This window comes from Pocillopora damicornis, chromosome 8 (assembly GCF_964200805.1).
Source record: "Pocillopora damicornis chromosome 8, jaPocDami1.2, whole genome shotgun sequence".
Lineage (NCBI taxonomy): Eukaryota > Metazoa > Cnidaria > Anthozoa > Scleractinia > Pocilloporidae > Pocillopora > Pocillopora damicornis.
Genome location: NC_142677.1, coordinates 11,846,800 through 11,870,709, shown reverse-complemented (window position 1 = coordinate 11,870,709; position 23,910 = coordinate 11,846,800). Strand labels below are relative to the sequence as shown.

Below are 23,910 nucleotides of genomic sequence, written 5' to 3'. Positions count from 1 at the left end.
TCTTTTGTAGCCGAATAATTGGTGTTCTTCAGTCTTTTGAAAGCGGCTAGATAAAAATTCTTGAAATTAATTAAGTGCGCAGTGAGAGGTGAAATCAAATTACTTTTTTTGTTTCAATAACAATGTGGTTACCTAATTCAAATTAAATGAATGTAGAGGCATGGTCTTCGAGATATTCTGGCGGAAACACATTTCGCGCAGGATTCTTAGAAGAGGCGTGTGAAGGACCGCAAAGCGTGTTCCCTCACGAACTATTAAGGAGTTGAAGGTGTTTAATGTGATTATCCACGCGAGTCGCGAGTCACGCGAGACTTTGACTAATCCATTAGAAGCCTTTCAGCAAGAGCGTTTCTTCGCTCGTTGGATAGTATGAGGCAGCCGATAAGAGGTCTGGAAGGGTCTAGCACTGACATTAGTGCCAGACCCAGGCAAACCTCTCCCTGATTCGTCTAAAAATGTTCCCGCGGGTGGAGTAACGTAACTTCTAGAGCGTTGAAAATGGGGGCAAGCCAGACGAAGAGTGCATTCAAAATACTGTACATAAACGAGGACATTTTGTGGAGGAATGTAGCAGCGACATATCACGGCCAACAACCTGGTTGCTCCTTTCTGTTAACTCATCATCTCCTTCGTCGAGATCACCTCCTTCGTTTACGCTAAAGGGCAATCACACGCAAATTGAAAAGGCCGCGTCTTCTAATGGTTCCAATCAACAATTCTTAAGACTTGATACTTCGGTTAAGTGTACAGAATTTTAAGATAATAATCTTAAAAATAGCAAAGTTATGACAGACCCTTTGCAAACTTCGTAAAAATTGTCTCGAAACATCCCTTTTTTTAATTTTTTTTTATTTAAGTCTCTTATTATCAAAATTTCCAAAGCTTCGCAAATGAATAAAATCTGTGCCAATAGCGTCAGGGCCAACGAATTTGAGAGTCTAAAATATATCTGATGTTTTAAGACTAGTGCTCTTTTTACCATCCAACGTCCTCGTGTCACTCCTCCCTCGATGAAAATGTACGTCTAAGCCTTAACAACTCATAATGTGGATAAATCTCTCTCCATTTCTTTTCCTTTTTTCCTTCTTCTCTAGCTTCCAATCTTCGTCCTCAGAAATTCTTGTTTTGCGTTACTTTACCATCAACGATTCAGATTTCTTCTTGCTGAAAAGCTGTAATTTTAAGGGTTTTTTTTCCGACTTTGTCCGTCGCAAGCAAATGGGCACTTTTCAATTGAGTTTCGAATACCAAATCCAAAATAATCACAATGGTCTATCGCATTAAAGGAAATATGACCAGAAGCCAGAAAGAACTCAAAACAAAAAAATACCACGAGCATGGAGCGCGGGAAAACACGAGCGATAAAGTCGTGATTGGTTTTAGTTTTGACTCTGATTCGCTGACGAATTGGCTCAAGTTTTTTTAGGCCAATCACAGAGCGTATTAAGGTAAATCTTATACAATCCTGGATTCGACTTTCGCGCCTCAATTGAAAATTGCTCCAATTATTGTCAATCATCCACATAACGTAGCATCAATCTGTGTGACTGTTGGAAGAGCGAGTTTGACTTTCCGCCTGTACGCTGTGTCTCGCCAGATGGGGTTTCTCTCCAAGTAAATTGTTTGGAGCTTGGTGCAGTTCTTGAACTGGTCCAGATCTTCCCACGAGTCTAACTGGTTGTCATTGAACTGCATGTGGAGAACAACGAAGAAATTTAAAACCCTGACAGGCCTAAACTTTGATGATTCATTATTTGAGCAATAAATCGGCTGGTTTATCGAAAACAGTAAGGCGACAAACGTTTCGTTTCATTGTCTGTTTTTGTTTGGTATTGAATTGTTTCATAGTTAAGCAAAGAGGCCAGGGGCGAGCGGCTGAAAATGAGCGCGAGCCCGAAACCCACCCTTACTACCACCCCACCCCCACCCCCTACCCGGTGCGTTCACTAAATCCCTCGCAGTTATAATTTACCTTGCATTATAGATGATTATCTAAAAGAAATTAGAGAGTTTGTGAACGGGCTCTGTTAAATTGATTCCTACATCTTATTCTCACGTCGTAATAAGCCCCCACTCTCTGAGCTCCTCATACCTTATAGCAAACGCCCCGTGGCTGATAAATACCAATTCTGCTAATGGGAAAGAGCGCTCACTTTCAAAGTACCTGTACTTAGTCATTTTGCTGATCTTGGACGCTTAAATAATGGTGAGGGGGAAGGGGGTGTTACCCATTAAAATAGTGATGCTTTTACTAAAAAGTGAAAAAATAGAGACGACAATACTAAGTGCCTGGGTGGGGGCGGGTAGCTTATTGGAAACCTGTTTATCCCTGTTCAAATCTTTTCCCAGCCACAAAACTGAAATTCTTTCACTGCAGTCCCTAATTTAGCTCCTTGACTGCATCTTGTAAATAGTTGCCTGCTTTGCTTTTAACGAATAGGGATTTTCAACTAATAGGATGAACTTTACAAGTTTACATATTTAGCGCTCCAGTAATTAGCACAAAATCAAATGTTAATAAATATACCCAGAATTCTTCCAAGTTGACAAGATGGGAGATATTCTTGATTCTTTTTATCCTGTTCGATGCTAAGTCCAGGGTTTTAAGATTTGCCTGTGCAAACAAAAGAGTAACGGTAAGGGCGCATTACAATACAGCACCCACTCTGTCCTTACTGTTCAGTGTACATAGTTGACACATAAGAAACGTAGAAGAGATGTTCATGATGTTCACGATAATGATTGCAACTCAATATAATTTTTTAAAAGTAAATTAAAGTAATCCCTTTTTTCTGATGGAAGGAGGCCAGTCTTCTTTGAGAAAAATTTCCACCAATTTCAACACCTTTCAAGAACTTATGCACTGCTGGGTGGGAGATGTGTCACTGAAAATGCATCATATGCTACCATCCATCATGTTGCAGACTTTTTAGGAAACATGTCAAATATATCACTTGGCTCATTAGGTCATGTTCCTGAATTGAGATTTGAGGTTCCAGAGCTATTCTGTTTTTTTTTTCTACCTTAAGATTATCTATATGGTATTGATTTACAGTGACAAGAAATGAATCCACATCCATGGCTCTGCACCTTTGGAATTTTCATGCTATTGAAAGACTCCCATAAACATAAAAAAGCTAACTCTTTTTCACTCACCAGATTATCAAGTCCTTCTATTTCCTCTATGCCATTATGACTGATGTAGAGTTCTTCTAGGTTCATTAGACTGTTCAAACCCTCTAGCTTAACGATACGATTACTCTATGATAAAAAAATAGTAATAATAAGTTTTATCCTTTTATGATAAAACTGTCAAGAAAACAGAACATGTGACCAGGTTCTGATGAACAGATCACCATGTATCTGGTTAGATCGCACCATGGTTAGATTGCTCCCAGTTAGATTGCTCCATCAAATAAAATAAATAAATTGCTCCATCAAATAAGTTACTTCATTACCAACACAAGTTAATTTATTCCATGTTGTAATGTGAAGTATTACTTTCCAATGATTTTTAAAGCTTAGAGGTGATGATGTATCTTGCAACAATTCCAGTACATAGTACTCACTCTGTCCTTCAGATTAGCCACTGCGCTACTGATGTATGATGTATGGCAATGATGGAATAAATTATTGTGGAATAAATTATAACATTCTAGTCTGAAGTGTATCGGAAAGGATAGTTAAAATACCAATACTGTCCAGTGTGGCCTTTTTTGCCGTTTGATGTAAGGAAACTGATATCCACCATCTTTAATTAATAAAGTAGATTGCACTTCATGAGTCCCTTACATGAGGCTTTATTTGTTCTTTCTGCACAGTTCAGGGGTGAAATCACTTATTTGATGGAGCAATCTAACTTTCAAGTGGAGCGATTTAACTTTAGGTTGGAGTGATCTAACCATGGTGCGATCTAACTGTAATTTGATCACTGACTTGGTAAGTTTACTCTTGAGCCTAGTGGCCCAAACTGCCAGAGTATATCTCTGCTTTCCATTAGGAGCACATGTATGGTGAGGATATTGGTCCACTAGAGGTTACCACCCCCTCTTCCTGGGTGAATGGAGACTTATCCCTCATCCTTAGGTGAAGGGATACTTACCCTCCCTAAGTGAAGGGAGAATTATCCCACCCAATTGAAAGGAGACTTATCCCCCCCTTCCAGGTGATGGGAGACCTTGCAAGAGTTGAGTATTTTGCTCAATAACTCAACCCAATGACCCACCCTGAGTTCAAACCTTGACCCCTCCCCTGATGTCCACCACACAAAATATACCACCATTACATCTCCCACATTGAAAGGTAAAAAAAATATCTTGGCTTAAAAATGGTTGGCCGTTAAAAATGCCCCTATTTATTCAGACAAAGTATTGTAAGATTTGTTAATACATGTGAAGACAATCAATTTGAAATGCAATTATTGCAACAGTGTAGCATCTACAGTAAAATTGTTGTCAAAATTACGATAGTCTTACAGCAATTGAACAGTACAAATACATCCAAGCTTTTTTTTAACTCTGACTCCACTTACCTGTATACTAAGAAGCTTCAGGTTTGTGAGACAACTAAGATTCTGAAAAACAAATAAAATTTCCACGAGTATTGACAAACAAAAAAAAAATAACAACAACTTGTCACAATAGTTATCACAGTAGTGAGAAAATATCACAATTTTAACTGAAAACTTGTGCACACTTCCTGAAAATCAGGAATAGACAAATGACCAAGTCATTTGGTCCTTTTGAGAAAAAAGTTTACTATTGACAACAAGTACAAATTTCATCTTTTAATTGTCAACTTGTGATAACCAAACACATCTACACAAAAAAGCAAACTTGGCACCCACCTCAAGCTTTGTGATCTTATTCTTTCCCACAAATAAACTATGCAACTGTGTGAGATGTTCAAACCCCTCTAGAACCTTAAATCAAAAGCAAATGAAAACCTACATTTGGCTTTCTCGTAGAAAAAGGGGTATGACACTGGAAGATCTCTAAACAGACACTTTCACAAGCAAGCAGCTGTACTGATAACCACCTTCACAAAACCCTGTTAGAAATACCATTAGACAGTACTTTCACATTCCCAATGGCACACATTCTTGTAAGTGGCCATAGACACTTTAAATGAGTTTTATTCTTTGCACTTAAGCACCCATGAAGGTAAAACCCATTAGACTCAACTGAATCTTATGTAAATCAGCCAATTCTTCTTTGCTGTTTGACACAATGATTTCACAAGGCATTCATTGCACAGTGAACAGCACCATGTCTTATTCTTAGTCTAGTTGCCATACCTTTAATCACTTGGGTACAGTTTGAAACACCAATCTTACACATATAATTTGAATTTTAACTGGGTAAAATTGCACATCTTTTACTCACACCTCTATCTGCCACTCAAAACAAACTTTCTTCCAAGCAGCTAGCTCCCGTTATGAACACATTATCATAGTTCTAAAGGTGTTCATTGACAGGAACTTCCACTATACGTGTATCAGATAAATAACACTTACTCTTATTTTATTTGCACCAAGTTCAAGCATTTCTAACTGTGGTAGATTCTGAAGTCCTTCGATCTTGGAGATCTTGTTTGAAACCAGAAACAACTTTGTCACTTTCACCAGACATCCCAGGTTTTCAATTGTTTTGATCAAGTTAAAGGACAAATCCAAACTCCTGAAGATTTAGTAAGAACAAAACTTTCAATTCAGAAAATCTTTTAATTCTTTAGTAATCAAATATGCAATTCATATGCACATTCAGTTAAGTTATTTTAACATGGTCAAAAAGAGGGAACACTTATAGCTGTTTCAATCCCTTAAATTATGGCTTACTGTCTCACATTACAGTTACTGTAGTTGTTGCCATGAAAGGTGCAGATGAAGGTACAGGATCCAGAGTATACCCTTTCAATTTCAACTTTTAGAGGATTTAAACTTAATATGGAGTGATTTTCCTTTAAGTCATTGTAAACAAATTTTGTTATCTGCATTACCTGCCAGGCCAGGAAACACCAAAACCTTTTGCCACTTAGCATTGCTTATGGCATAATTTATGATGCGCTTTTAAAAGACTGTCAAGATTACAATTTTTTCATCAAATGCAAGGGTCAAAACATCACTTTCATTGGCCCTCAGAATAACCTGAATTAAACATAGTTTGAAGCTACACTGGTTTGCAGATTTAATGAATGTAACCGAAGAAGTTACAATTCATAGACCCAACGTTTCGACACTCCTGTCTAGTGCCTTCATCAGGGGTGATCTAAACGCTGCAACAAGAGGTCCTTTTATATGATCACTAATTAGCGGCCTTTTTTCTGACGAGGTGTAAATAAGCGTCAGGAAGCAGACCGCCATCGTCACGATTTAAAGGAGCGTGGGCGGAGTTAATGTGCCAAGCCTCCAAACAAAGGCGCTGGTGGTAACGCCGATTAGTAGTGATAATTTTAGAATTATCCCACCCAATTGTATGGTTGGTTAGGCAAGTATGCTCCGATAAAGCTGAATTTTCCTTTTTGCAAAGAAAAACCGCTTTTTGGTGCTCTTTTAACCGTGTACCAAACTGGCGTTTGGTCTGTCCGATGTATTCGTTATCACAGTCATTGCAAGGAATAGAATAAATGGCGTTGGTTCGTTGTTCTTTCGTGACAGGATCCTTAGGTTTGGCGAAAATATGCCCCAAAGTCTGAAAAGGTTTTTGAGCAACTTTAACGTTGTGGCTATTCAAAATTCTCTTGATGGGTTCAGTAACACCCTGTATGTAAGGAATAACAGCAAAACCAGTCGCTGGTTCTCTTTCATCAAGAGCGTTACTATTTGTAACTGGTTTTTGGCAGTTACGGAGAAAAGTTTTTGTATAGCCATTTGCCTTTAGGACATTGGAAACATATTTCCTCTCCTCAGCCTTCGAATGTCCACGTTTTTATGGCTACAAAAACTTTTCTCCGTAACTGCCAAAAACCAGTTACAAATAGTAACGCTCTTGATGAAAGAGAACCAGCGACTGGTTTTGCTGTTATTCCTTACATACAGGGTGTTACTGAACCCATCAAGAGAATTTTGAATAGCCACAACGTTAAAGTTGCTCAAAAACCTTTTCAGACTTTGGGGCATATTTTCGCCAAACCTAAGGATCCTGTCACGAAAGAACAACGAACCAACGCCATTTATTCTATTCCTTGCAATGACTGTGATAACGAATACATCGGACAGACCAAACGCCAGTTTGGTACACGGTTAAAAGAGCACCAAAAAGCGGTTTTTCTTTGCAAAAAGGAAAATTCAGCTTTATCGGAGCATACTTGCCTAACCAACCATACAATTGGGTGGGATAATTCTAAAATTATCACTACTAATCGGCGTTACCACCAGCGCCTTTGTTTGGAGGCTTGGCACATTAACTCCGCCCACGCTCCTTTAAATCGTGACGATGGCGGTCTGCTTCCTGACGCTTATTTACACCTCGTCAGAAAAAAGGCCGCTAATTAGTGATCATATAAAAGGACCTCTTGTTGCAGCGTTTAGATCACCCCTGATGAAGGCACTAGACAGGAGTGTCGAAACGTTGGGTCTATGAATTGTAACTTCTTCGGTTACATTCATTAAATCTGCAAACCAGTGTAGCTTCAAACTATGTCTGATTGTCCACCTGGTTGCCGTGTGAACTTTAATATATTTTAACCTGAATTAAAATGACAGTCTCATTCTACAAACAATTAATAAGGGGATAAGTTTCTTAACCCTTTAACTCCCAGATCAAATTTGTAATTCTCCTTACTATCAACAATAAAATTCTTACTTGTAAGTTCAGAGAATTTAGTATTGGATCAACAAATTATCCCCAAATTGATGTTTTTCTTTATTCTCATCACTTATCTGGTTGACATTGCATTGATATTGTAAGGAGAAATTTTGTCTCGGTCACTCATGAGAGTTAAAGGGTTAAGAAACTTTAATGCTGCATCAGTGGGGGCTAGTAAAGGATAGTTTGGTTTTATCAACTGAGTATATAAAGTAAATTGGCCATGGTCAAGAGTTTCTAAAGTTGACGTATAGAATGTTAGCCCTTTGTCAGAGCATTAGCCCCTTTGTCCATCTTGAAACATAATATTTTCTGTTAAGTACAGAGTTTTGTCTCACGTGAGGTTGGTGTTGTTGTCCAGTCCCTCTATCTGTGTAATCTGATTATCATATAAGTCCAGCTCTTCAAGGGTTGTCAATGTGCTCAGTCCTTCAATCTTAGTGATTTTATTTCTTCTTAAACAAAGAGACTGAAAACAAACAAAGGCAAGTCTGGTCATTATGTCTACATGTATATCAGCCTTAACAAATAGATTTACAGTTACTTACAGTAAGTATCAAGACAGAATGGATAACGTACAAGGTACTTCATTTACATTCTACATGAGCAAATTTGTGCTTTAATCAGGGCTTTTATCATGTGCTGGAAATATTCCAAGAATGTGTAAAATGGCAGGTCATATGCATGTGATTGGAAATTGGCCAATGACAATCATTTTGGAGGAAGGGAGACTGCAAGTCCACCAAAAACCATACCTTAACACAAGTCAGTCTCTCAAAGCTTTCTAGTTTTTCAATTTTTGCATGAGTCAGGTCAACATCCTGCAAGATTAAAAAAGAATCTTCAGTTACGGCAGATTCTCTCTAGCGGCAGTGATTTAGTTCTCCCAAAGTCTATAAGTGTCTTTGGGAGGTAGGGGGAGCTGAACTCACCTCTGCATCATGTTCCACGTTCAGAATTCGCACTAGACCAGACTCTGCCACAAGAATAACCACACTTATTATTTGGCGTATAAGACACAATTACAAACGAGAAAGAAAAATATTACCTTCTTCGTTCGCTGCGCTTCCTTCCATACTGATTTTACAACTTCTCAAAGAATTGTCAAAAGCCTGAACTTGTCAGCGGTATCAATTGAAAGTAACGTCATGAGAGCCTACTGAAAATAATGGCGGCTGATTGTAGTTGAAAATGGGAGAACATTCTCCTTCGCCTACTCCGGAGAGGGCAATCTATGGATTTGTACTGTACTTGGGAACCTATTTTGGACTTGGTTAGTACTAAGGCAGAGACGGTTTAGACCTGATGTTATGCACGAGTCCTCTCCAGATTCTAGAATATCAAATAAGCATTCTATTATCACTAACATGTAAACTCATGCTATAATAACTGTATTTAACTTTTCAGAGAGTTCAATATTCACGAAAAAGCAGCCTAACTTGTACCTTAACATAATTTGATTTTCTTGATTTATTTCAATTATTAGGCCTGTATTTTATTTGGGCTTGCTTCCCAGAAGAGTGGCTTCATAGTATTGGAATAACTTATCTTCCTCAAAGGTAACCTTGTGCTCACATTAAGCTCATCAACAGGTTGGGTGCATTGTTTTTAATCCTAAGGTTCCATATTCCAAGATTTATTACACAGATGTGCAAAGAAATTTATGAATTTTGTATGGAGGGAAGGTGTGAAAATAAAAATAGAGCTTCTTGGGGACACTCTAGAAGAAATGAACACCGATAGATAGAGGGAGGAATGGGGGGGGGGGGGGGGGAGCAATGTTTCATGTGATTTTGAGAAGTGAAAGGAAATCTCATAAGAGTGATTTCCATAAAATATCATTCTTTTTCATGAACAACACTCCACAATGAATTAACAGTGGGTACCTACTCGAACATAGTATGCTTTCCCCTAACGCTTTTTCTCTCTCACTTTCCTCCCCCATTTAAATAAGAGTAGCTACTGAATATAAATGGGAGTAGGTGTGGCATGATGACAAGGGGATTGTAATTTTTGCAATTTAGATTATTTGGGTGGAGACAGCTACTGTTTTTCTTGACAATGAAATTTAATACTTTTTCATTTCACCATTATTTTCATTTACCAGGTACTGGGTGTTAGCTGGACCAATTTATCTCTGTGTTGCATTTGTGTTTGCAGTTTTGTTCTATATAGCATATAATTTCACCATCACTCTCCCACCAGACTCTATCAACACAATTACAGGTGAGAATAAATATATTCTGTAATCTGGATTTGTAATGGATGCCTAGTAATAACAATATTCATCTTTGTAAGCTGCAGAAAGAAATGAATTGGTGGAATGAGTCGTGGTTTGGAAGTTTAGAGGTCTGTAAACAAACATACAGACCTTGAACATGATCAGCAGGAGGAATTTATTATTAAATATGACTCACACACTCAGTAACAACCTTCAATATTTAGAATTTGTTTCAATTTATCTCATATTATGAAGTAGGTTGTTGAGCAAATATTTTAGTAGCCTGCAAGGCAGGCATAATTTAAGGGTGAGCAGGTGCTCAGCACTTTCTTGATGAAAATTACAGGTGCCATCTTTGATTTTTACAGTAGTTGAAGTCTGGGGAGAGAAAGAAATTTTAACAAGGGGTGTGTGATAGTCAAAAAGGAAAGAGGAGGGAAGAGGGTGAAGTAACCATTCTTCCCCCCCTCCCCCACACTTTTTGACATAACACACATCAAAGTTCCTGTCATAGAGAAGAAATCAAATGGTTTACATAATATTTTGCTTTTGAACTTGCAGATATACATGCTCGATACATTGATGATAATACAATTTCAGTTCCTCTTGGATCAGTTCCACCTCTGCATGACATCCCACTAAGCCAAGTAAACAGGGTCCTCTACAAAGACTAAAATGTACTGCTCTTCAGTTTCTTGACTCTGGATGAGTTGGCTTGATTAAAGTTTTAAGGAAGTTATACATGTATGGTTCACTATTAATTGAAAAAACCTTAAAATCAACTTTTTCTTTCAAGAAACAAGGAATGGTAAAATAAATTCTAACATCAGTGCGAGTTATATTATTTTGTAGCTATTCTCTCAGGCATCAAAATTAGTTTAAGAAGTAACAATTGGCATCAAAATTATATATCACCATTCACTTGTTGCCACCTTTTGAGATTCCAAAGATTGACCAAGCCCTGATAGAGTTGTCGCCAAATGAGTTTAAAATGCAGCTCCAGATACCACCAATTGTGAAACCACTATGTGCAACTGAACCATTCTCAAACTGTTGCTGCTAAAGGAAGTCATTACAAGAGTAAAGAATGCTTTCTGTGTAGCTCCTGCTCATTCCAACAGATTGCAAACAAATGCAGAAAAGACAAGTTTACTGCTGCTTCATATGTATGAAGCCAAGTTGCTAAGCAAGATTGAATTAACATTTAAACCTATTTGAAAACAATTGTCTGAAGGTTAATTTAACTTGATTAAATCAAAATGTAGTTACCAGTAACACCAGTCCTTAATATCGCTCTGACGAAGGGCTAACGCTCGAAACGTCAGCTTTTTTACTCTCTACAGTGACTAATTTACGTTTTCAACCCAGTTGTTAACACTAAATTACCTGCTTTACTCTCCCACCGACGCAGCATCACAGTTTCTTTAGAATCTTACCCCTTAATATGCACCAGTTTCATTTAGAATTTTTGATGGAAGAGATAAATTTATCTTTTCTAGGTTTATCTTCCTGTTTAAGGTTATTCCTGAGTATTGCATTGTGCATCCTATACTGCACATAAAAGTCATATAATCAGGCTAATAACCCTGCATGCATTCCAAGAACATGGTATTGTTTGGACCAGAGAAAAAAAGTTTGATGGTCTTTAGGTCTTGAATAATCATTGTGATATATATTCTTTTAATTGCAAAATTTTGGTGTACAAATCATCCCCTTCAAAAAACATTCATTGAAGGGGAAAAAAGCTATAACTGATTGTAAGCATGAAGCCCTTTACTCAATGATACAAATTGTGACCTTTAAAGCAATGAGTGAGGAACATTTTGAGCTGATGTTGTTTTGAAACTGCATGATTTTTCCACAAATTATACAAAAAATTTTCCCATACACTTGAGACTTTCTACCTATCAGGTTGTTTTAAGTGTTTCTTAGAAAACCCTTGCTTCCAGCTACCACAAAATGTACCATAAACCAATAAAAATAATGTGCATGATTTGTGCCAGTACAGGCATAAATGGGGTAAGATTAGCCCTTCATATCTCCCAGACAAGCATGGTGACATATTTTTTATGGTATTTTTCAAAACAGACATTGGTAAGGACCATTTAAGGAAAGTTTAAAAAACATGGTTCCATAACTTTTTTTCTGAGGAATCACCTAAAGTATGATACCAAACTACAGTTGCATTTATATGGTCACATTACATTGAAATTAGGATTATGAAAAAGAAAGCCTTATTCACTATTAACAGAGCTTCTGATACACTGGAACACTGCTTTGTTTTGAACTCTTTAATAATTATTAACCTTGAGCTTAGGTAGAGAACCAACAACAACAAAAACAGGATCTGAAGAAGCAATGATATTCAACCACTAAAATAACCTTGCAAAGTAACTGTCTCTAACAAATGTTTTATTAAGAAGAGAGTTTTAAGAGTCTCTCAGAATCTAAGGGAAAAAAAGTTACTGAGCATGTAACAAATTTCTCCGTAATAAGCCTTTTTATCATATGGATTCTATTTATAATTTTTAAGACTCGTACAGATCACACATCATGTACAGTACTTCAACAAGTTGTTAGGCCATGAGAAGGGGTGGGGGAGGAGGTTCCTTATTCCAGGTTTTTGGACTGTTTATGTTCTTTATAATTTTGTTTTGCATTCCCTGAAACAGCCTTTGACATCAAAATGTATACATGTGTATAATTCTAGAGTTGACTTGAAGAATCGTACATATGACATATAAAGAAAAATATTTGTCTTAAAGTTGAGAAAAATTAACCATTGATCATCCAGGGGGGTATAAGAAACAACATTTATGATCAAAATACTTAAATGAAAATTATAGAATTAACAAGTTGATAGGAAAAAGATAAGTTCCTTTACTTGGTCAACAGTCCAATGAGTTAATTTTAATTTCTATAAATCAAGAGGTGTGTTTATTTTAACAAGTAACTACCAATGGAGTGCTTTCAATTGCATGCACTAAAATCATGACCAGAGTAATCACCAGAGCCAATCAGAAATATTGTGTAAGGCAAAAGCAGCTGAATCAGACACAAAACAACCTATGAAACCAGCCTTGAGTACGGGAGAGTACAAGTGACAAAATCATGATTGGTTTCTGCACACATGTGAAGGTGGCTTTTCATAGCAATCACTCAGCACTGGGAAGAGAGATTACTCCAATATCAGATTACATTTCATGCTTATTGCACTTCACCCAGGTTTCTAAGCAACACAACATCACAGTTCACCCTAAGCTCACTTGGGTAATCAAAAAGAGCTCATTTTACACAGAAGCCATGACCTTGCATTTATGCAAAAGCCAATGACATACAAGATAACAGCTTCCTTAAAAATACGTATAATTAAAGCAGAAAGTTACCCCCTCAAGTTCATGAAATGATTTCTGGAGGGTAATTTTCATCAAGTCCCTTCTCAATCTCTGAAAAATATTTGGTTGCAGCAAAATTATACAAAAGCTTTGGTGACTTTTTTTTTCAGTTTTTAAAAAATCCCCAGCAACTAATTTCACATTCCAAATTGAAGGGTTTTTCAACAAGTTTCTAGAGTAAAGTCACTAAGATTAAAAAACTACTTTTGGCGGTTTTTGAGAACACTAAACAGCTCCTGCTGTACTTGTTTCTGTTTCCCTCGATCAGCTAGACTATTGATACTCCTGAAAATTAAGCATAGGTAAAATTTTCAGTTTCTCAATGTTTCCTCTTTTGCAAGAATAACAAAACAGATTTAAATAATATCTGCCCTAAGTTCTTTAACTAGTCCTTAGGCTTATTTCTGCATAATAATAACCTTATTGCTAGCACCATTATAATAGTTTTTGTAAGTCCTGCTAAATTCATGCATCCAATGATCACTGTTTCTTATTCTGTAATGGGAGTCAACCAGAAAAAGAAAGAAAATAAACAAGAAGAGGAAATAAAATGAAATGTCAAAACATTAACTTAGCGAAAGCGATGATTTCTCTCTGTGGTAACCTTCAACTAAATAAAAAAGCAGCAACTTTGTAATGTTCATGCACTTATCACACATGAAATTACATGTAGTAAGGATGTGTAATGCAGCACTGAAGAGGACCATTAAGTATGAGCTTATTATCACTACTAAAGAATATCAAGTTTACCACAAAAAGACAAACAGACAAAAAAAAGAACCTCTTGTGTGAAAGACCTTGCATAACCAAGGGTTAAAATGCCAAGGGTAGCACACAGGAAGCCATTCTCACCTAAGGGAATTAACAATATCCTTTGTTTTACCAAAGTATATTTCATTCAGAGTGTTTCGCATCTTGTTTTCCATGTCCTTTAAAGAGGAAAATAATATGAATGGCTTAAAGTAGATCAATATAGAATTGCAACCTGCATACCCACACATGCTGTTACTAGCTCCAACACATTTCCTTGTATTTAGAATAGTCAAGGAATTGAAACTGATTTGCTATACAATTTTCTGGTATCAGTTTTTATTGATTGAATATCCTGAGTTGAAATAGAAACTCTCCTCACAAAATCATACACTACCCGGCAAATAGTTGATAGGGATGGACAAACTTATCAATTAGCAAATGCCTCCTTATATAACATTTACTTCTGATGACCATACCTTACTTTTAAAGGAATATATAACAGCTTGAATGAGGTGTAACTCATTAGATGAGGCGTCTTAACAGATAGAGACTAGAACAACCCTAAACTTGTTTAACATTGTAATTTATTTTATGGTTTTAACCAGCATGACCTTCTATAAAAGAGAAAATATGAACAGTACCTCAACCATTTTTCCAATGTTGGCAATATGTGGATTGGCATCATTAACAGGAGTGTCCTGTTCTGCCTAAAGTTTTAAAAATATGGGAACCAAAAAGACCCTGCTAGTCAAGCATGTTAACAAGCCAATAAGGCATGTTGGGCAAAAGCATATCACAGAATAACACCAGTCTCCCTGAAGCCCCTCAAAAAGATTTGGTAAAACAGCCCCCTTTACTTGGTTTTAACCTTCCTTAATTTACATTTAGAATCATTCAATTCAATTACCAGCTGCAATCTTTGAATGAGTACAAAATGCAAATGCATGTCAACTCCAAATGCATATCAACTCCAAATGCATGTCAACTCCACATGTGTGTCAACTCCAAACATGGTAGAAACACAATCAAATGGGTAATACAAATGTATTTTCATAAACGCATTCATTTAATACCTGTCTAGTCAGACTTCCTCCTAAATTCATGATTCCTGATCCACTCTTAATTGTCTGAGGCAAAGAGAAAAAGAATCAGTTAAATATCAAATTAGGTAAAAAGCATGAGTACTCGAACTGAGAAAATTGCAAATCCTTGGCACGGAGCCACAAAAACAATGTCAACAACCAAAAATTCCTCATCAGAGGTGCTTGTAGAGTTTACTCATACCTGAAGCCAAAGCATGACTGTTGATGTGAGCTTGTAGTGAGCTTGTCGGCCACTACTTTTCTCCTGAGAAATAAAAAAAAATCACAGTCCAGCTTTAACATAACACAAGTTTTGTGCTTTGTTACTAACTGGCAATATACCTGAACCTCCACAACATGGATGGAATCCCAGCAACCTTTGATCTTATCGTTATCTCCAGCTGAAATAAAGGCAAAATAACAAGCTGTTGAATAAGCCACAACAGTACTGGACAGCAAATATTTTCTCTTGTTAGGGCACATTTTAAACATGATCTAAATACTTCTGCTGCTACTTTAAAGCTGTATACAGAGCACATTTGTTGTCAGTTTGATTTAGGTGACATTATATGTATTTACATTGAAGTTATGGGGCCAACTGATCATGAAATGCAATGGTTGTAAGTAAAAATGGTACACACCAACTCCTAAGACTACCTAAATAAATGTAAATGAATTTATAGAAGACTTCAAACCTTTCTTGATCAAGATGACCCCTGCAAATCCATGATCTAAGTCCCATAAGTATACTGAAGACACTCCTGACTCAAAATACCTACAAAGAACACAAATATCACATGAATGCAAAGTTTTCTGAGGATCTTGTGCTCTAGCTTAGAATGACTGTGGTGAAACATAAAAATTAGGCAAAACATTGCAAACTATGGAAAACAACTTCCTTGCCTCTTGCATCTGGTCATTTGCACACATTGTTGGAAAAGTGAATAGACTGTGAATAAGGTTTTTTACAAATTTTTATACTGTATTTATAGAGGGATTAGAAGAAAAGTAACATTCTTTCTTTTGCTCTATGCCTCAATTGCAAAAATCAGACTTCTATTCACTATCAGCAGGAGTACTCAGCAAGAAATCTGACTTGATAAACAGTTACATGTATGTAAAAGAAGTTTGTCAGGTAGCTTACATTTCTCGGTACTGATCAAAGGCAGTGTTTGCATCCACCTCAAGTTTCCTTAGCCTATCAGATGGCACTGCACCATCATCCAGAGGTGGATCATAAGAATTACTCCATGGTGATCTGAGGGAAAAACAAGAGAACCATAACTGCAGCCATATTTCACAAGAAAACGGATATTCAATACCTGTTAAACTAAAAAACCCAAGGATAGGAGTTAGCCTCACAAGTTTAACTTTGTTAAGCCTTAAAACCCTAAGAGTAACCAACATCCAATTTCTCCTTACAGTAATATTGCTGAATCATTCATTAAGATTATAAGAATAAAGAAAATGATTGCCAACCTATGAAGCTTTGATTGTGAAGTGAATTCTTCTTGTCAATACCAAAGGAAATGTATAGAGAAGAGTGTTAAGAATACAAATACTGATGTTAGGGTGTAGAGGGTTAATTTATATTATCAGATATAGCATGGTGTGAGGAGGCAGCTTGGTCCTGTGATGACAACATTACAATTGCAATGCCAAATTCTCAACCATGTTCACTAATAGCCAACAGGTTTGTCTCCTACCAGTTGAGGTTGTTAAATCACTTCATGTCCCCCCAGTAGGAAAAAAATTGGAACAATTAGGCATGAAAAATGCTAAGAATAAAAACAAAACAAAAATTCAAAGTAAAATTAAGGGAACTCTTGGATGTTGTTGATGTAGTACATATGTAAAACTTTACAAAGATCACTTCTCCAAGTGCTAACAGTGTGTGGCATAATTATGCAGGGTATATCACGTCTTTAAAAAACACAGACCATGTTTTATAGTCTGTCTTACATCTATACCTGTAGGAATCTCCATCTCTATTATAGTCACAAAGAAGATAGTCTTTGCCAGTTGATTTATCCTTTGCAATCTTGAGTGGCTGATCAACAGATGATAGCAAGTCTTCACAGAGGGCAGGAACCTGAAAGCATCAGAAAATGTAAATAATTGAAATTAAATCTTAAATGCTGTTAGAGACTTTGTAGTGCTGGTTTAAAACTTCACTGAATGATTATTCAAATGTGAAGTAGATCTGACTCACTTCTGGTAGTTGGAGGATTAACAAAAAATGCTGAGTCAAACATGGTGTCAGATTAAGATGTTTAAGCTACAAACTAAGTATTATAAGGAAAGACTACTACAACTTGTGGTGAATAATGGTAAGATGGTAAGAGCCAAGAAGATTTCCTTATAAACAGAGCACCTTGTCTTAAATTCCCTTACCCACTGAGCAAAGCTCTAAAAAAAGCCACATTTCAATTCATTTTTCATGAAACAAGTAGATTTCAGTTTTGATTTTAGCAAACTGTTATGTAGTCTGTCTAGTGTCCTATTCAGGTCACCCACAGACAAAACTAAAATGTGCCTTGAATGCTCATTTGTGCCTAGCAATGATGCCTAACCATCATCCATTTATGTCAAAGAGACCAATAGAAGATGCCTTGTATTCTTAGCAGTATAAGACTGTCCCTAGCCTTCCATTTTGTTAAGGCAAAGATCATTAAAATGGGGTAAATGATTCAACATGTAGGGCAAAATAGCCGTTTGTCAAAACAGTTGAAGATGAAGACCTCACTTTTACATCTACCTCAAAATGTCACTTATCGCAGTTACTACAAGTTTAATAATATTAGATGATAATTATATCCACTCAAGTCAGTAATTAAAGATAAGAAATACGCAAATACGCTCGAAGTTGACTCGCTGTGAGTAAATTCCAAAACTTAAGACATGCACCTACATCACTAGGACAATTTGTTGAGTAACTTAAGATCTACTTCCTCCCTAAGATAAATTATGTCAACTCACCAAATCGATAACGTCGCTCAGATTTTTCTCAATTTGCTGGGGTGGCAACCTTCGCATTAAATCTAACGCACAGTCTAGCTGTCTCTCAGTCTGTAGCAACAACAAATCGCAGTACAAAGTTAGTATATATATGCAAATCTAATGCCGACACAAAGTGAAGGACATCATTTTCTCCACAAGACCAAAATAGGTCATGCACAACACATATTTTTGTCGTATATCAGACACTCCAGTTAAGTTAATACACCATTCCAAGGAGGAAAGATCTTCAGTTCAAGACATTCAGAGTAAAGGACAAACTTTATGGGTTCAGGCGGGTTTACAACCACAGAAACAAACAGAACACTGATTGCAATGGAGAGTACATCAAAACTGCTCTTTTCTTCCAATGACAAGTACAGGAAATACATTACTTACCATGGTGGATTTAACGTGTATTCAAATCCCTACACACTTATTATATTGTAAATGAAAAGTAATTTTTAGAAGCGGCAAATAAACTCCTACAACCAGCCGGAAACACCGCTTTCTCCACAAGATGGCCGCCGCTCCTACCACACCAGCAAAACAACCAATCACAAGCCACTTCCAAATATGGCTTATACTAACAAGTCAATTTTAATGGAGAAGGTCAAAGAATATTCTCAAAGGGAAATGCGTCCAGGAAATATGATTAAACATATGAAGTGTTATCGATTAAGCCTCGAACAAATCTTAAGATTAACTACGTAAGAACTGCTTGTTTAAGTTATTTCCGTTTTCCCCTGTAGATTTCTTAACTTGATATCATTTTAAAATAATTTTTCGCATTTCTCCGTTTCGGTCACCGGTACAATGAAGAACTTGCAATAGTAGAACTTAAATTTGAGTTTTTAATTATCTAGAATTAGTTTGGGTTTAGGATTAGGGTTATTTTTTTAATTTTATATGTGTGCAATGTAATATGAAAAAAGAAAGAGTTTCCGGTGCACTTCAATCGCACCAAAAATTATCCGTTACTTACGACTATGTCTGTTTTGCGTAAGTTTTCGCTTTTGAATCAAATTAAACTACCACTTGTTGAGTTGGCAAAGTAAATACGAGGCGCTTATACATTTGAAATATTAAGAAAGAAAATACAATAAAATTTTATTCATAATGGCGTGGATACCCAAATTTTTTTTAAAAAACTTTTTTCCCGTGAGAATTCACAATTAATGAAAAAATTGTGTTTCTCTTTGATGCAAGTGCAGTTTTATTTTAAAAACAAACTGCGGCTTACTGCGTTAATTATGACCGACTAGATCTATCTTCAGGAAAATAGTCCGGAACCCAGACCTTCCACGGACAAGTGATTTAGTCTCAGTACACAGTAGGATCTGGGTACGAGATTAACTGTCGGATTGCTAAGATGATTGCCGTTTTCTCCATCTTTTCTTTCTGAGATTCAGTGATTTACCACAGTTGGGCAATGTTCAAAACTATTAAGAAGACACCCTGTATTGGTAGATTATGTGCAGCTTCTAGTGAGAGCCCGACTGATTATAATTTTATTGTCCTAATTGAAGTTATTAATTTCATCTTTCAAGAGGTGAGAAAATCTTGCATTTTTATTATCATTGTTATACGTATTATTATTATCATTACTATTGTTAGAGTCACGATCATCTTTACTATCTCATGGCAAACAGAAGAGGAAGAGTGAAGAGAAGGTTTCTTCGATACAAAATCCTTGAGCCCATTTAAAATAGATCACCATTAAAACGTGGCTTTAATAGGAAAAAATTCATAAGCCAAAATTGACGTCATTATGAAAAAAAAAACAAATCCTCCAACCACTCTTATTAAATATTTTATTGAAAGACTTTTGATCTTGAATTTAGAATTATTAATTATTAAGGTTCCTCGTATCCTCGAGCAGGCTTAACCGAAGAAAAATCAACAAAAAGGCAAAAGAAAAGGGGGTATTCATAATATATAATTAAACTACGATAAAATTTTCAAATCGTTATAGAAAAACAACCGTAAGAGTAATTCAAGACCAATTCCGCACGTAAAGGATTTGAGCGGCCCGCGTGGCTTAGGGAGACCGCTGACAAGCCCGTGAATTGACGGCTTTGCAATTTGTGTGATCATCGTTTCACGGTCCCAGACCTCGTCGCTTCCCCCTTCCCCCTCCCCCTGCTTTGTGTGCTCGCCTTTTAAACTGACTCCTTCATCCTATGCAATCAGTTGGGACAGTCAGTGACAGAGTGAACTACTGCTGCGCCACTGAACTTTGCAATCAACTTTAACTCATAACTTTTTAAGCCTCAAGTGATCCAAGCTTGATATGGCTTGACCAGTGCAAAAGTGAAGGTCAATTGATCGAGTTTATGAAGGCTGTCGTCTTTCTTAGTAAGGAAAGCACTTAGAGCACGAAACCGACTCCTGCCCCTTCTTCAAGAGTGGCTACCCGTTTGCCAGGGACAGCAAGGGAGAGCCAATTTTGATGCCTGCGTAAACTGTGGTGGGTAAATTCTACTAAATAATAATAATAATAATAATAATAATAATAATAATAATGTAGCATCTTTTGGTAAAAAGTGGCCAGCATCTGCGCTTCTAGAATGGGTAGCGCTGGAACAGCGCCTAAGATGACTGTGTTGACCAACTTGGGAATGACAGTCCTCTCTACAGCCCGGCTCTGTTCTCGTTCTAAGTGTCTATCAGTTGTTCCTGATTTGCCTTGCGTTGTGCCATGTTTTACCCTCAGATAGCTCTAAGCTTCTCCTCCCCTTTTCTTGAGGTTTTTTCTAAGTGTTTTTCTTCAGCTCGATCGATCTTGTGTACGGTTTTCCCATTCTTTTATGTCTAAGTCTACTACTAAACACGGGTTTGTCTCCTTAGTCATCCCTGGCCACGACCCTCCATTGGACATCACGGTATACGTTGATATTTCGACCAACCCCGGTCCTACTCAATCTATTATCGCCATTGGTAGCCGGCAGAGAGCCACTCGAGATTTAATTCGGCAGCTTGATTCTCCAATTATTATTCGCCAAACAACGACCCTACAGTACTCTCGGCGCGAACTGGTGTCGCTCCGGAAAAATTACAGCCTTCAGGAGAGACGGTCAGTTTTATTTAAGAACATTCGAGCGGATGGAATTTTTAAGTACCGAGGGAAACGGTCCGGAAGACTTACTAAAACAAAATTAAATACAGGCCGAAGCAAATATTCTTCAGAAACGAATGAATTTTCAACCTTGAATAATTATTCACAGTCGAACAATCACACCTTACCGGGGCTTTCAGTAATTCCCGTGAGAACAACCACACGCGCCATCTCCAGTAGTTACATAAGACCAAGAACTGTTAATTGCTATAACTCTTCCATCTTGAATGAATCTTTACGGTTCAATAATCACGCTTTACCGAGACCTTCAACAATTCCCGTGAGAGTAACTACGCGTGTTTCCTCGAGCCGTTACACAGAAGAAAGAGCCGTCAATTTCAATAATCTGGCTATTATCAAGCCTAAGAGAAACATCGACGCAAAGAAAAACACCTTGCAGTTCGTACCGTCAATAGCTGTGTCTAATGTAATGAGTTTGGCACCAAAAATAGACGAACTTCGTATTTTTTTGAACACCCACGAGTTTGATCTTTGTTGTATAACGGAGACATGGCTGAAAGATTCTATTGACGACAGCGTAGTTGACATTAGTGGCTACAACATCATACGCAAAGATAGGACCCACAAGCTACATGGGGGTGTGGCTCTATATGTAAAAGATTCCATCAAATTCTCAATTCTACGGGACTATGAGTTTCCTGACCCCGAGGGCCCTGAGGTTTTGTGGGCCAAAATCACGCCCAACCGATTGCCCCGGGGTTATAGCTGCCTTATCATTGGTACAGTATACCATCCTCCACCGCCTGCCAAAGATGAGCCCCTCCTTGATTACATGATGGATTCTCTCTCTAGGATAGAGAGTGATATCCCTGGCGCAGGTATAATTCTCGCTGGCGACTGGAACAGGGCGAATGTTTCACCAGTTATTAAGCAGTTCCGCCTCACGCAAGTCGTCCATTTTCCAACAAGAGGGGATCGTACACTCGACAAAGTGCTAACTAATCTTACAGAACACTACGAGAAACCTTCTCCATTCCCGCCCTTCGGACTATCCGATCATTGTACTGTTGGTTTGTTTCCAAAAATTAGATCGAAGGCCAATATTCCTGCAAACAGAACGGTTACTACACGTGCTGTTAACGCTGAGTCCAAACAGGCTTTTGGTCGTTATATGACGGGGGTCGACTGGTCATTAATCGACACTATAGATAGCGTCCAAGAACAGTATGCTCACTTCAGTGACCTCATTCACATAGGGTTAGATTCTATCCTTCCCAAAAAGCGAGTTAAGTTCCACCGAAACGACGCACCATGGATTTCACCCAAACTCAAGGCACTTATAGCACACCGTCAAAGAGCATATTACCAAGACAACAAACCATTGTTCCACTACTACCGGAACAAAGTAAACAGGGAACGGAAGCTCTGCAAACGCTCTTATTACAACACTAAAGTCAGCGTTTTGACCGAAAACAATCCTAAAATGTGGTGGTCCGAATGTAGGCGGTTATGTGGAATGAACAAAACATCTACAAGTATCGCAAATCAGCTCCTAGCAAGTAAACCAGCTACCTCAATCAACCTTAAGATCTTGGCTAATGAAATCAACACAGCTCTGCTAGAACCTCAAGCTTCGTTTGACCCACTTTTAGATAATATCGAAACTGTGAGCACTGAGGGTTTTAAAACTCCCATTATTTCACTGGAAGCTACCTTCAAATGCCTTAGTACGGTCAGCTCCTCCAAAGCCGGGGGCCCAGATAATATCCCAAACTGGGTCTTGCGTGAATTCGCTCCTGAGCTCGCTCAACCTCTTCGTTGTATCATCAATTCCTCGATTAGTCAAGGGACTTTACCGGACTTTTGGAAATGTGCAAACATCACCCCTCTTCCCAAAACAAAGATAGTTGAGGATGCGGCGAAAGATTTGAGACCTATTTCACTGACACCAACGTTGTCCAAAATTGCCGAGCACTACGTCGTCCATGAACATGTGAAACCAGCACTTCTGAAACGCCTGGAACCCGATCAATTTGGGTGTATTCCAGGATCCTCCACTGCGCATGCATTGATAAACCTGATGCACAATTGGGCGCAAGCAACAGACGGAACGGGGAACACCGTGCGGATCTTTGCGTTGGACTATAGAAAAGCCTTCGATCTGATAGATCACAGCCTCTTGCTATCGAAACTCTCGACCTACAACATCAACCCTTACATCATTAATTGGATAATAGCCTTTCTTAAAGATAGGAAACAAAGGGTCAAACTTGCACATGATTGTCTCTCAGAGTGGGGATCGGTCCGAGCAGGAGTACCGCAGGGAACAAAATTGGGACCGTGGCTATTCTTGGTTATGATAAATGATTTGAAAGTACCATCAGCCAGTGATTGTATAAAATATGTAGATGACACGACAGTGTATGAAATCATAAGCAAGGGTGGTCCTAGCAATGCTCAGTCTATGATAAACGAAGTAGCTACCTGGTCAACACTTAACTCGTTTCAACTTCATCCGAAAAAATGTAATGAGCTAAGAGTTTCCTTCGTGCGCTCCCCTCCTTCCTACGATCTCATA

At 37.7% G+C, this 23,910-nt stretch overlaps 3 protein-coding genes across 3 annotated transcripts; 1 reads left to right on the top strand and 2 right to left on the bottom strand.

Moving 5' to 3' along the window:
- Positions 1 to 697: 697 nt before the first annotated feature.
- Positions 698 to 8,919, bottom strand: LOC113682507 (uncharacterized). Its single transcript, XM_027199669.2, has 10 exons — positions 8,854 to 8,919; positions 8,738 to 8,781; positions 8,561 to 8,626; positions 8,144 to 8,274; positions 5,516 to 5,678; positions 4,847 to 4,921; positions 4,532 to 4,573; positions 3,157 to 3,261; positions 2,528 to 2,614; positions 698 to 1,689 (listed from the first exon to the last, which is right to left on the bottom strand). The coding sequence occupies exons 1-10, from the start codon at positions 8,879 to 8,881 to the stop codon at positions 1,516 to 1,518; spliced, it is 915 nt and encodes a 304-aa protein (XP_027055470.2). The 5' UTR covers positions 8,882 to 8,919; the 3' UTR covers positions 698 to 1,515.
- Positions 8,920 to 8,938: 19 nt separating this feature from the next.
- LOC113682509 (phosphatidylinositol N-acetylglucosaminyltransferase subunit P) lies at positions 8,939 to 10,867 on the top strand. The gene is made up of 4 exons (XM_027199671.2): positions 8,939 to 9,078; positions 9,292 to 9,364; positions 9,913 to 10,031; positions 10,588 to 10,867. Exons 1-4 carry the CDS (start codon positions 8,997 to 8,999, stop codon positions 10,698 to 10,700), a joined length of 387 nt encoding a protein of 128 aa, XP_027055472.1. The 5' UTR covers positions 8,939 to 8,996; the 3' UTR covers positions 10,701 to 10,867.
- Positions 10,868 to 12,302: 1,435 nt separating this feature from the next.
- LOC113682508 (F-actin-capping protein subunit beta isoforms 1 and 2) lies at positions 12,303 to 18,791 on the bottom strand. Its single transcript, XM_027199670.2, has 11 exons — positions 18,653 to 18,791; positions 18,236 to 18,325; positions 17,227 to 17,348; positions 16,401 to 16,514; positions 15,952 to 16,031; positions 15,599 to 15,657; positions 15,459 to 15,521; positions 15,248 to 15,301; positions 14,816 to 14,881; positions 14,274 to 14,350; positions 12,303 to 13,706 (listed from the first exon to the last, which is right to left on the bottom strand). Exons 1-11 carry the CDS (start codon positions 18,653 to 18,655, stop codon positions 13,622 to 13,624), a joined length of 813 nt encoding a protein of 270 aa, XP_027055471.1. The 5' UTR covers positions 18,656 to 18,791; the 3' UTR covers positions 12,303 to 13,621.
- Positions 18,792 to 23,910: the final 5,119 nt, after the last annotated feature.